Genomic DNA, 14,516 nt, shown 5'->3' with positions numbered 1-14,516 from the left:
GTGGTGGGAAGGACTAAAGACTCTCTGGAAGGAGCAGTATTACCCTGTAGGCTCTCAATATTCAGGCCCAGAGTCTGTAAGGCTTTCACAAACAGGTTAGAAAAGTCTTCAGATGGAAAGAGCCTGCGTGAATGGGAAGAGGGCTCCACCTGTTGGCCATCCAACCATTCTCCCTCTTCCTTGGACTCAAGTTCTGGGTCTAGTTGGGGAGTGAAGGGCCCATGTGGGGGCAGGGGTTCCATAGGTCTGCCTGGGTGAGGGTCAGGGGAGTCATAGTCAGAGATCAGGGATGAATGCTCAGATGAGGATTGCTTATGCTTTTGGTTTGACTTTTTGTATTTCTTTCCCTTGGACTTACGGGAATGCTTATGACCTCTTTTTTTCTTTTTAGGAGTGAGTTTGGAAGACACCGAAAAGGAGTCAGAGTCCTGTGAGGAGGCGGAGGCGGACTGATTCCTGCGGTTGTTGTGCTTTTTATGTGGGCGATTTGGGTGATGTTTTTCAAGTGTCTGGTTTAAAAGAGAGGAAAACCAGAGACACCAGGGTTCAGGTACTTCTCCAGTGGGAGGGGGGCGGGATGGCGGGGCCTGCGGGAGGTTGGAGATGTACTGGTCCACTAGGGGCTACTGGCCCAAAGGGTCCTGGACTCACCGGATCAGACTGAAGTGGGCTGGGCCGGTATTGTCAAGGCCTCTATCTGCATGCTCTCCGGCTGAATAGGCAGTAGTTGGAGTGGCAGTGTGTTTGGAGCTCCTCCGCCCACATCCTCCTCAATGGATCGAGAAGACAGCGTTTCTCCCAGCGCTGAAGAGTCCGGGAACCCAGCAGGATTCACTGGTAGGGAGGAGCCCATGGATACATTGTCCGTCCCTTCTCTGGGTATCGGTTTCCCTTTCTTTGGACGTGTCAGCGTCCATTCCAAGGTAACCGGGTGGTTTGGCCAGAAGTGTCTCTGGCCACGAGATATCCAGAGTGCTGAGGATGGCCTCCTCTAGGACCATTAGGTCGGGGCTTACAGGCCTGGGGGGAGGTCGAATGGTCATGCTTTCGAGCGCGTTAGATTGCTGTAAGTCAGACACTCTGGTGTTCCGAAAGTGGGTTGTGGCCCTTATGCCCCCATTGTGCTTGACAAAGAAGTAGTGGTGTGTGGCGGGGTGTTTTGTGCAGCATACACCATCACATGGTGGTGATGGGGCTTATCGGGCTGGAAGGAGTCCGCCGATTTCTTCCCTTTCGGCATCAGCACATGAAGGATGCTGGATCTCTGAGGTTCCATCGGCAGGAGAAGAGAAAAGAGTGGGGAAGACAATAGAAATGGTAGAGGAGGATTTTTTTGTTTGGTTGTTTTTTAAGGTATAGAAGGTGAGGTACAGAAGGGTGAAGGAGGCGAAGAGAAAAAATGGAGTAGAGGTAGAGTGGTAATAGAAGCAAGGCAGTGTCGTCTGCTCTGGAGTTTTGCAGGACAAACTAAACTGGGAGGGGCTATCCTCCCAGGCCTCTTAAAGGCTTTGACTAATTTAAATATGTTCTGCCCTCTGGAACATGCTTGGGAGGATAACCCATGTGAGATGTCCTCACCCGAGAAATGCTAATATTATAATTCCCTTATACAAAACTATGGTGCTGCCACGCTTGGGTATACTGTGTACAATTCTGGTCAACACATCTAAAGAAGGACATTGTAGAACTGGAAAAGGTGCAGAAGAAGGCAACCAAGATGATCAGGGGCCTAGAGCACCTTTCTTATGAGGAAAGGCTACAATACCTGGGGCTTCTTAGTTTAGAAAAAAAGATGACTGCAGGGAGACATGATAGAGGTCTATAAAATCATGCATGGTGTAGATAAAGTGGATAGAGAGAAATTCTTCTTCCACTCATATAACACTAGAACCAGAGGTCATCCTATGAAATTGATTGCCAATAAATTTAGGTACAACAAATGGAAGTACTTTTTAACAAAACACATAATCAACGTGTGGAATTATCAGCCACAAGATGTGGTGACAGTCAACAACCTGGATGGCTTTAAGAGTGGCTTGGATAACTTCATGGAAGAGATGGCTATCAATGGCTACTAGTCTGAGGGCTATAGGCCACCTCCAGCCTCAGAGGCAGGATGCCTCTGAGTACCAGTTACAGGGGAGTAACAGCAGGAGAGAGGGCATGCCCTCGGCTCCTGCCTGTAGGCTTCCAGCGGCATCTGGTGAGCCACTGTGTGAAAGAGGATGCTGGACTAGATGGGCCTTGGGCCTGATCCAGCAGGACTGTTCTTATATTCTTATAGTGGTCCTTAAAAGTAGCTTGAAGTTTTCTGCAGCTGTTACATGATGGATATTCCAGGTTGTTACTACTGTTCATTGGGAAAACAATCACAATACAAAATACAGCACTGGTTCACTTCTGCCAAATACGGAGATGTCTTGCTAGTGTCAATGAGATCTACAGCTATTGCAGAACTTGGTTTACTTTCAGATTATAATGGACATGAAAATCTTGGTGCTCATTACTTTTAAGCAAGTAGTTACTTCATGGTATGTGTTCCAAGTAATGGTCCCAACTGAATACAGGTTTAAATAAATGTAAGTCCATTGCTTTAAAAAAGTTTAAGTACACTTAATTCTCTTTTGGACTATGACCAATCCTACATTTTGTGACTAATATGTAAAGTTCTCAGACTGGCTTCTGAATTTTTAAGTTCATGTGGAGTTGACTTAATGTGGTTTCACCTTATTGTTATTTCACTAGCAATTCGGATTATTCTTGGTTGGCTTCCCAAGTCATTTTCTCGCCCACTTAAAGTGTCCACCAGAAACATCCGCCGTGTCAAAAGCCAGCTGTTCATATTGTCACCTTTGAAAAAGAGATGATGAAATTATCATTTTTTAAGAAAAAACTTAACTCATTCACTACGGAGGATGGAAGGCAACTGGCAAGTTGCCTCTAAATACCAGCTGCAGGAGAGCAACAGCAGGAGAGAGGGCATGCCTCAGCTCTTGCCTGTGAGCTTCCCAGAGGAATCTGGTGGGCCACCAAGTGAAACAGGATGCTGGACTAGATATGCCTTAGGCCTGATCCAGCAGGGTTGTTGTTGTGCCTTTAGAGAAGAAGTAAGAGGTGTCTCCTATTCTAGACTCTGAATGAATCTTCCTTCAAAGAAAAAAAGTGGACAAAGAGCAGAGCACCCCAGTGGTTTGGATCACTGGGAGGCCACAACTAGAAAGAAATGCATTATTGTATTATTTATGTGATAATTACTAAATAATTACTGTGATAATTACTAAAGCAGATAGAGTACATTTTTTGAGAAACTTTGGAGGATCCACTGATTGTCAGGCACCAATATATGAAACTATGCTTCTAAACCTCCATAAATTATTCAAGGTGTCACAAAACCTGTTGCAGTTCTGACATTCATTTCAAAATCCACCACTTTTCAACATCCCAGATTAAGCTTGCAATCAATGGGCAGCACCTAGACTATCTGGTCACTAACTTGGGTCCAATTAATTTCAATGGGACTTACTCATGACTTAGGGTGGATGCTGCAACATATGTACAAAGTAAGATGGGAATATTATAACAAAGATATAATTACATACAGAATGAAACAACAGCTTCATATATTATAGAATGTCTATAATTGTTGCATTTATTATGTTTTTCAACTGAAGGTATATTAATTTTATGTATTTATTTGATTTATATACCATCCCTCCAAAAGTGGCTCAGGGTGGTATACATCAAAAAACAAAAATGATTAAAATCATTTAAACATTAAAATAATTTAAAACCAACATTAAAATTTTAAAACCATAAATCTAATTAAAAGCCTGGGTGAATAAATGTGACTTCAATGCCTTTTAAAAAGTTGCCAGAGATGGGGAGACTCTTATTTCAACAAGGACCGCATTCAAAAGTTCAGGGGCAGCAACGGGGAAGGCCTGTTCCCAAGTAGCCGCCAAACAAGTTGGCAGCAACTGCAGACAAACCTCTCCAGGTGATCTTAAAAGGCGGTGGGGCTCATGGTGAATACTCAGGGCCTAAGCTGTTTAGGGCTTCATAGGTAATAACCAGCACCTTGTATTTTGCCTGGAAATGTATTGGCAGCCAGTGTAGTTCTTTCAACAGAGGAGTGATATGGTCTCTCCTAGATGACCCAGAGACCTGGCTGCCGCATTCTGAACCAACTGTAGTTTCCAGACTACGTACAAAGGCAGCCCCACATAGAACGCATTGCAGTAATCCAGCCTAGAGGTTACCAGCATATGTACCACTGTTTTGAGGTCATACTTCTCAAGAAATGGACACAGCTGGCGTATCAGCTTAAGCTGATAAAAAGCACCTCAGGCCACTGCCTGAACCTGGGACACCAGGGAGAGGTTCGGATTCAGAAGCACCCCCAGACTGTGTACCTGTTCCTTCTGGGGGAACGTGACCCTATTCAGAACTGACAGATCAAAATAGTCTCCCGAGTTCTGACCCTGCACAATAAGTACCTCCATCTTATCTGGATTCAGCCTCAGTTTGTTATTCCTCATCTAATCCATTACTGGCTCCAGGCAAGCATTTAGGGAGGTTATGCCTTCTCCTGATGATGTTGACATGCAGAAATAGATTTGGGTGTCATCAGTATATTGATAACCCCCTGCACTAAATCTCCTGCTGATCCCTCTCAGAGGTTTCATGTAGATGTTAAACAACACTGGAGACAATATGGAGCCCTGAGAGACACCATTGGAAAGTTCAGATTTGGAAGAACAACAGTCTCCAAGGGACACCATCTGGAATCTGCCCATGAGGTAGGAGCGGAACCACTGCAAAGCAGTGCCTCCCACCTGTAATCCCCTCAGACGTTCCAGAAGGATACTATGGTCAATAGTATCAAAAGCCGCCGAGAGATCCAGAAGGACCAAGAAAGTCCTTTTATAACAGTATATAACAGAAATCAACTGAAAAGAGTCAGATCAATATTCCTACCTTGATTCACAAACATTTCATTAAATTGAAGATTTAAGTTTAGAATGGGAACTGCCCAAAGGTATTGTTGCCCATCCTCTTCATCCAAATATTCAAGGAACACATCATAAAACACTGGATGAGAATAATCCTTTAAAATCTTGGAAACAGAAACTGTACACTGTACCAAAAATAATAATAATAGTAATAACATTGACACATAATAGAATAAAACATCCACTCACAAATTCCAATGAAATCCCTGGCATGCTTTGAAGATGCAAATTCTTCCCTCAAAATGAATAATAAATGCTTTTCTTTCACACAATGCAAAGGATAAACATACTATTACCATTTGGCAAATAAATTACAGAATGGCGCAGCGGGGAAATGCTTGACTAACAAGCAGAAGGTTGCCGGTTCAAATCCCTGCTGGTACTATATCGGGCAGCAGTGATATAGAAAGATGCTGAAAGGCATCATATCATACTGCGTGGGAGGAGACAATGGTAAACCACTCCCGTATTCTACGAAAAGAAAACCACAGGACAGCTCTGTGGGTTCCAGGAGTCGAAATCGACTTGACGACACACTTTACGGTAAAGTGTGCCATTGAGTTGGTGTTGACTCCTGGTGATCACAGAGCCCTGTGGTTGTCTTTGGTAGAATACAGGAGGGTTTACCATTGCCATCTCCCGCGCAGCATTAGAATGACACAAATTGCTTCATAACTAAATCAGGGGTTTCCAACCAGTGGCACTCCAGATGTTGCTGAACTACAACTCCCATCATTCCCAGCCACAATAAATTGTAGCTAGGGATGATGGGAGTGATAGTTTAGCAGCATCTGGCGTACCACCGGTTGGGAACCCCTGAGTTACATCACTGAACAGAACATTAGGTTTGGGAAATGGTTCCAATGATCTAAAGCAATTCTGAGCATATGAAATAAAGTAGGATACAAACAAATTAATCATCACCATCTTCTTCTTAAGAAATTGTGGTATATACTGGGCAATTCTCAAATACAATCTTTATAACACGGCTCTCCATTTACAGCTATGTTTAACACCATGAATAACCACAACCCAAACTATGAGAAAAGATTAAAAATGCTGAGGGATCTACAATGGATACAGTCCTTACATTAGTTCTCTCAGGTGTCTTAGAAGTACTGATTTCTCAAGCAGAATAGAGGTGGTTCAACAAAGTCCTTGGGTTTTGCAGACTTTGTCACCAATTATGGGTTATAAAGTGGATTAATACAGAATTCTCTAACGGATTTTTTGCTCTGAAAATTCCATTTTTGAGATATAGTACAATGCTTCATGATTTCATTTTTACCCACTGTGAGACACTACCAGTAATCTCACTTCATTCAGCTAATAAGGGACCAAAAACTAAAAACACCAGAGAATAACTGATCCTCGGTTTAAATAGTACCTTATTTTCTTCTCTCCAATAATAACTGTTTTTTTAAAAATGGAAATATCTAACACACTTTGCAATTACGTTACCTTCTGTTGATAAGTTGTGCCAAAAACATAAGCAGCATTCAACTTAGTCACTGTGTCTGGGCAAAGCTGCATAAAACAAAACCATAATGTATCATCTGTAATTGTTTCATAGTCTTTTCAAACCTCAAAACAACAAAAAGTACTGTATCTAACCCTGTTTATAACATTTAAAACAGAATTAAATTACAGAATACAAAATTTCTTAAATTGTTTATACTAAAACAAGATATATATTATAGTTAAGAACATAAGAACAGCCCTGCTGGATCAGGCCCAAAGCCTATGTAGTCCAGCATCCTATTTCCTACAGTGGCCCACCACAATTGTCATCTAACTGTAAATTGTCATCTAACACACATTATTTTGATATATAAAGGTCTGGTTCACATAATGATATCAATGACAGCTCCTTGGGAATCCGAGTTTCCTGCAGTGCACACACTCCTGTGGAGTGTGTCATATGAACCCAGGAAAAAAGACACTGAACTATGGCTGTCAATGTGCCAACTGTACTTCAAGTCAACATTTGTAATCAAGATCTGAAGATGGCTTGATGAAGTGCAGTTATTTGCAGTTTTTAAAAGGACAACAAGCTGTCAGCATTCTTGATCACAGCCCCTCTTTCACGAGGAAAACTTTGGTTGAGAGTGTCCAATGTTTTCAATACTCAAAAAAATCCACTCCCAGTTTTCTGTTCACCCCTTCCCCATTTCTGTCCAGCCTTCTAGCCAATAAGTCTGGCACAAAGGTCCAGCAAGAGCTACTAAGTATTGGGGATACATGTTTGGGTGAATGAGGGTAAGAAGGGAGGACTTCCAGGAAGAATTTGCTGCAGAAGGAGAGTATGAGAAGCAGCTTTTGTGAGAAAGAAACTGGAGAGAAGGTAAAATAAACAGTGAGCACCCAAACAGAGAGGGATTTAAAATGGTGTGGCCATGCTCAGGTTCCAGCTTAAGTGCTGGCGCTGCTGCTGGCCATGCCCGAGGCAGACACCAGCATCAAGGAACTGGGCTAGTCAGTTGGGTTCTACCTCACCTCCTTTGCATGGCACCTTTTCCTTCTTGCGTCACAGTAGCTTCTGAGCAACTAAGGATGGATGGGGTTAAACCACATCCATGGATGCATGCCCAGAAGCTACAGCAAATCAGATTTAAAGCGGATTTTTTAAAAATTTAAATTGATTAAATAATAGTTCATAAAGAACCTAGGTGAAAAATATCATCATGAATATTAATCATAAATTCTAATTATATTCTATGAACATCTTAACAGCAATATGTGGGGATGAGAATTAACAGACCTGATCAGTCCTGTTCTGCAGATAATGTACATGCAGTACGCACAAACAGACACAGTCAAGCCCTTGCTCCCCCCTCCGCAAAAAAGTGCAAAGGTCAATGAATGAACAAAGGATTTGGGGGATGGAGTAGATCTGAGAGAGGAGGAGGAGTTTGGATAGAAATACATGGGAGGGGACTAGAAAGTGAAACCAAAAGTGAACGTATTCATGCAGTCCTGAGGAAACTTTTTCCGAGTGTATCCTCCACTACAGAAGGAAAACATCTATCGTGTCAGCAGACCATAAGAGAGACCCCATTTGGTAATATTTTAATGACATCCCTGTACCTGTGGGTAAGAAAGGCATGTGTGCAAAATCCAAACAGTGCAACACTGAAATTCATGGCCTGGTTGCCCGAATGAAACAGCAGTATAAGAAGTGTGTACCTATCTTCTAAAAATGAAACCTACATCTATCTCTAAATATATATTTAGCTTATATTAGACAACAAGAATGTACTTTTATAGAAAATGATGATTAAATAGAATCTTCCTGACTAGTCATTTAAATTGTGATTTAAATCATTAAAATTTAGTCCTTATGTGAAGCGATTTAAATTGTGATTTAAATTACTTTTATTTAAATCAAATCAACCCTGCACCTCGCCTCCTTAGTGAGCTGTCCCTGCCATGCTCCCTTTCAGCATGCCAAGCAGATCTGCAATACTGGTTGGAAAGGAAGCAGAAGGGAAACCCAAAGGCTTCAGACAAGCCCAAGAACTACCTGTCGCTCATGAACTACCCAATGCCCCCCTGCCATAAACGCACAAAGCACCTCCATAGAATTGAAATCATTATGACAATCAACCATAACTGTCCTCTTTCCCGTGGATACATTGAAACCATAGTTCATATTCAAAGCATTGTATGGGCAAGGGTTTCCGTGTTCGCTTCAACAACATGGAGAATTTTATGTACCCAAAGCTTGCCCAGACACATAAACATCGTAGTCACTACTTGTATGGATCATTGAGTGTTTGTCAGAACCATGCAAAGCAGCACTGGATTGAGCTTCTTTGCTGCTCACCAGTATTACAAAGTAAGAGGTTATCGAAAGGACATCTATGGAGACAAATGTTTTAATTAGGGACAATCTGAAAAGCCCCTTTTGAAAAATGAGCAGAAATCTAGTTGTAAAAAGACAACAAATACCTATGAGTGGACATTAAAAAAATTTCAAAAGCGGCTTAGCTCTACTCTGAAATATGCAGCCAAGTCTCCATACATACATTAAAATGCCTACAATGACTTTCATACTGATTCTATTTCAGGAGAATCGGCTGACGACGTGTAGAAAGAATACAGAATATCTATGTTTAATAACAAACTGTACTTAGAGGGACAATTCTTTGAAAAACTTAGATTATCCTAAGGTGCTTGTGTAAATGGGAGGCACTTCCATCTTATTTGTTATTTCTCTTTGTAAACCGCCCTGAGCCATTTTTGGAAGGGCGGTATAGAAATTGAATTATTATTATTATTATTATTATTCTGGGGCATAAAACCTAGGATTTAGAAACTCAGCCACAGTATGTCTCAAGATAAAACAATAATTCAAAACCATTTAATAAGTAGAAAAACATATACTTTCAAAATTGTAAGACTATTTCAGGAGAGTCGGCTGACGACGTGTAGAAAGAATACAGAATATCTATGTTTAATAACAAACTGTACTTAGAGGGACAATTCTTTGAAAAACTTAGATTATCCTAAGGTGCTTGTGTAAATGGGAGGCACTTCCATTCGTGCACTGATTTTTGCCAACCCCTGCTGCCGCCTCTGTGGCTGTTCTGGAGGCCCTCCAACTTTAGCCCTATCGAGACATTACACTGTACAAGTGTACAGATGTCTGTACACTCATACATGTTTTGTGTGAATGACTGTCCTGCATACATTTTTAAAGTGAACCCCAGTATGGGCCCCTCAAATGCATGGTAGAGATAGAAAGTATACTGGTGTACCTGTGTTCAGCATAATAATGTATGAATAACTATACTTGTGAACAGTGTAAACTCATTGTACAAATGTTGACTATAAAGTGGGAATACAGTTCCTGAGAAGCACATTTTCAGGGGATGTAGCGGGAAGGGAAAGGTGAGATAACCCCATTCCATAAATCATATTCTGCTCCACTTACAGAAAGAAAGTTAAGATTCAATATAACTTGTTTTATACAGTCAAGAAATGGATGACTGAAAGGAACAACTGAACTAAACTGCTTGCTGTTGTGGCTCCAGATATTTGGCATTTTGAGAGCATGTTCATGGGACAAAAAAATGAGGTTTCCAAAATAAACATCAAGGTGCTGTGTTCGTCCATTTTGTTGGCCTATATCTAAATTCAACCTGCATATTAAAATACACCACACACATTAAACACTAGCTTACCTGTAAAACACCATCTTCTAAATATTGCCATTTAAGAAAATTTCCTTCTGCATTATATGTGGCTGCAATAAACTGCAATTTTACATTCTGTCAACAAAAAAGTAACTTTTAAGAACTGGAAACATACATTGTAGGTGTATCTGACATGAAACATGTTGAAAAACTAGAGTGCTATTAGTATTAGTACTTCATATTCCCAGCCCCCACCCTCCGGCACCTTTGTAAAATAAGCTTACAAAAGGAATTTAGAGATCAAAGTGCAGATCCTGCCCATTTACTCCTTGGCTCCATTGTATACAAACATAATGAAGAAATCAGTTTATTATTTTCAAAATGTGGTCCGGAATAATGGTAATACAGTATTTTTAATACACAACTTATCAATGAAATGAAACTGGAATAAACTAGGACTCAAAATGATTATGTAAGTGTTTGTAAGGCAACTGCAATAATATACACTAGCTGAACCCGCACAGAGCATCTGTGTGGTAGTTCACATCCTTTTTGGGGTTAGTTGAGAGAATGTGTTTGGCTGGTCCTCCCACAGCTATCTCACTCGCTCTGTCCCCCCCCCAACAGCTCTCTCGCTCGCTCTGTCTCTCCCCCCTGCGCCTCTCTCGCTCGCTCTGTCTCTCCCCCCGCGCCTCTCTCGCTCGCTCTGTCTCTCCCCCCGCGCCTCTCTCGCTCGCTCTGTCTCTCCCCCCGCGCCTCTCTCGCTCGCGCTGTCTCTCCCCCCGCGCCTCTCTCGCTCGCGCTGTCTCTCCCCCCGCGCCTCTCTCGCTCGCGCTGTCTCTCCCCCCGCGCCTCTCTCGCTCGCTCTGTCTCTCCCCCCGCGCCTCTCTCGCTCGCGCTGTCTCTCCCCCCGCGCCTCTCTCGCTCGCGCTGTCTCTCCCCCCGCGCCTCTCTCGCTCGCGCTGTCTCTCCCCCCGCGCCTCTCTCGCTCGCGCTGTCTCTCCCCCCGCGCCTCTCTCGCTCGCGCTGTCTCTCCCCCCGCGCCTCTCTCGCTCGCTTGAGTCTGAAAGGCATTGCCTGATAAAATCAGGCAATCAAAAGCCAGAAGGTACCTGAAAAATATCAAAAGCCAGAAGGAAACTGCACAGGATTCTGGTGTTCAAGGACTAAAGCTTCTGTCAAGACAGAGCCAGGGTGCAGATACTTTTGGGGAATGGCCACCACGGTCGCCAAGCCAGGCACACCAGCATGGGCCGGCCAATTCTCCTCCTCCTGGGTGTGCCAACCAATCAGGCGCCTCCACAGCCCAGCCAATCAGCTGGGCTGCCGGGACGCATTTTCCCCAGGCACACCTAGGAGAAATATATATAGAGATAATATGGAGGACATATTCCGATTATGATCTAGAAATGAGCCATTATTTGAGAGTTTGTATTATGCCTCTGATAGATGGTATCTGTTATCATCTTGCCTTCAAGCTCTGTCTCCACCTCAGCAGCTATTAGATGAGCTCCTGTGATGCTACAGAATTGTTGAACAAACTCAGCAATAGAGCATTCAAAAAAATTTTTTTTCATCTTGTGGGAATTGAAGCTTCCTTAGCTATAAGTAGTGAAGGGAACTCTCAAACGATGGCCCAGCATATATACTGTCCTGGTACACATCCTGTAGGATCAGACTGTCCATCCCTAGGACCCGTGTTCAAATCCCCACTCAGCTATGAAGCTCACTGGATTAACTTGGGGCAGACACTATCTCTCAGCCTAAACTTCCTCACAGGATTGTTGTGGGGATAAAATTGGAGGGTGGGGGAGAAAGAACATGTACAGCAGCATAAGGTTCTTGAAGGAAGGGTGGAATATATACACAGTGAGGAAGCAGATACTATGTTATAGGGGTGTGAGCAGACTGAGTTTTGTGGTCTGGTCTGACTGCAGACTGAACATCGGTTCTGCGAACACGGCCTGGTGGTTTGAGGGCCAATGAGGGCAGCAAACGGCACCTTTAAAAGCACATAAGCAGATCCTTACCGGCATTACCCCCACTCAGGCAGCTTCCTGCTGCAGCGGTGCTCCCCACAGCAGCCCACGTGGCAGCACGGCGGCAGCATTCACCTGGCCTTCACGCCCTGACCGGCCCTAGAACTGTTGGTCCAGTTTGCAGTTGGGCTGAACCAGTTTGCAGAACATCCCTACTATGTTACACCTGAAAACACTAACATTTTTGTCACTTCTCAATTGTGCTTTGTGGGAAGCCGTTGAAATATAGTTGTTTAAGATATTTCCCTGTGTTGCTACTTAAATGATAGATATTCAGATGCAGTTTGTATTACAACAAACTACATGCAGTGCAGGGTATTGAAAGAAGAAAAATATTAAAAATTTGAGCTAGACCTGGTACTATTTCATCAAAACACTTACACTAAGAAAAATCCTGGACCCAAAGCTATAATTTTAATGTCATTGATCCTACCTTATTTGTTCCTTTAAAAGTGAAACTAGTAGGAAACTGGACTGTGTCAAGAACTTGTGATGCTAATCCTGGCTGGTCACCATAGTATAGCCATGGAAGGTTCTGTCTCCTGCAAACAAGTATATAACATTTACTACAGCCTATATTTTTGCAAGTAATTTCTATGAAACACCTGCAAGTAAAAAAAAAAAAAAAGTATATACTAGAGGCCACATACCAAAATGACACTGAATGTACAGTGCCAAGACCAGCAGTATTTGCAAAGACATACTGAAATAGACCACATGCATCTATGCTGCCAGAGCTCAAAGAATTCATGTTCATCACACACATATTTCCAAGCGCTTGGCAAGAGGTAAGGTTGGAGTATACCTGCAAGAGAAGAGCCAAAGGCAATTATTGCCAGTTAGCAAAAACAGTATAATCTAGCAAAATTATTGCCAGATTACACAGTTATTCCATGTTATTGCAACATGTGTAATCTTAGAAGTCAATTTCTGGCAGTCTTCAATTTTGTTTTTGTGCTTTTTCATCAACAAATATCATTGTCATAATCCACTCAGCAGATATGTGAATGACACCAAATGCTATTAGGATGTAACTTTTTAAAAATCTAACACAGATCAGAAACAAAAATACAGATATAATTTCAGTTATGAAGGTAAATGTCATTTTAAAACTAGTCACTGAGCCAAAGCAATTTTTTAAAAGAACAATAGCTGATAGCTAAAGTACTTCTGAGTAGTCCTACTGAAATTAAATAACACTTTCAAATAATTCCCAAGTAGTATTAAGTAGGTCACCTTAAGTGGTGCAGTGGGGAAATGCTTGACTAAGAAGCAGAAGGTCACCAGTTCGAATCCCCACTGGCACTATATTGGACAGCAGCAATATAGGAAGATGCTGAAAGGCATCATCTCATACTGCGTGGGAGGAGGCAATGGTAAACCCCTCCTGTACTCTACCAAAAACAACCACAGGGCTCTGTGGGCGCCAGGAGTCGAAATCGACTTGATGGCACACTTTACCTTTACTATTACGTAACTTTGTCTGGATGTCAATCAATGACACAATCCAGCCAAAATTAAGTGCTTGATGCCCCATTTAATTAAATGGGAAAGAACGGTGTGTCTTCTTAATTCTCTCATTAAAATCAATGGGATTCCAAAGTAACTCTGATTAGATTAAGCCTTACAAATTAAACCCCCAATGTGCCTATCTGAAAAGAAGATCAGTTGGACTGATGCTATGTTTGTTTAGAATTAGTGTACAAAAACCTGTATTGTTCAAATAAGCAAACCTAGGATTGTAGTTGTGATTAATAAACTGCCAAGCAAACTTGGCTTTGGCATGTTTCATTACATGGCTACCCTCACATCTATAAGGTATGAAAGAACAGTCACAAAATACTGAGGTCTGAATGGCACATTCCATAGCTGTCCAAATCCCAGCTATCACTTCCTTTCTGCAAAGCAACTTGAGGAGACAATTTGCAGCACAGCAGAAGCAGGCAGGGAGGAATGCTTCCCCCACTCCTGCAGCACTCCATTGCCAGGAAGCAGCAACAACTAGATATACAAGATCTCTGGAGAATTTATCATTTCAGCTTAAGGGCCAATAAAAAAAGGTTCACACCTCAAAAATCACAGCCATGTGAATTAGGAATATTAATGAGTAATCCCGTTGAAGAAGAAAATGCTTTTTCAAAACTTACCCAGCAAGCAGCGGCTGATGCTTGCAGATTTTTCAGAAACCATGCGGATATCATGGTGATGCCCTTCAATTAAGAACAAAAGAACAATTAAGAACAACCCCTGCTAACTTGGCAAAGAGGCAACTTTTTAATATGGCGATTCTCTTTACTGAGCAGGGGGAGAATAACTGGCCCTATCTA

General features: G+C 42.3%; 1 protein-coding gene across 9 annotated transcripts in view; it reads right to left on the bottom strand.

Annotated features, from left to right (window-relative positions):
* TMEM67 (transmembrane protein 67) overlaps positions 1-14,516 on the bottom strand; it is a 79,612-nt gene that overhangs the window by 52,303 nt on the left and 12,793 nt on the right. For all 9 annotated transcript variants that reach the window (XM_053248895.1, XM_053248898.1, XM_053248896.1 and 6 more), the window contains 7 exons: positions 14,337-14,399; positions 12,840-12,994; positions 12,623-12,731; positions 10,199-10,285; positions 6,474-6,539; positions 4,978-5,137; positions 2,727-2,850 (listed from right to left, as the gene is read on the bottom strand). In XM_053248895.1, coding sequence (XP_053104870.1) covers positions 2,727-2,850; positions 4,978-5,137; positions 6,474-6,539; positions 10,199-10,285; positions 12,623-12,731; positions 12,840-12,994; positions 14,337-14,399 — 764 coding nt within the window. The remainder of the gene's footprint in view (positions 1-2,726; positions 2,851-4,977; positions 5,138-6,473; positions 6,540-10,198; positions 10,286-12,622; positions 12,732-12,839; positions 12,995-14,336; positions 14,400-14,516) is intronic.

This window comes from Hemicordylus capensis, chromosome 4 (assembly GCF_027244095.1).
Source record: "Hemicordylus capensis ecotype Gifberg chromosome 4, rHemCap1.1.pri, whole genome shotgun sequence".
NCBI classification, from domain to species: Eukaryota; Metazoa; Chordata; class Lepidosauria; order Squamata; family Cordylidae; genus Hemicordylus; species Hemicordylus capensis.
The sequence above is the reverse complement of the archived record's forward strand: the minus strand, read 5'-3'. Positions and strand labels throughout refer to the sequence as shown.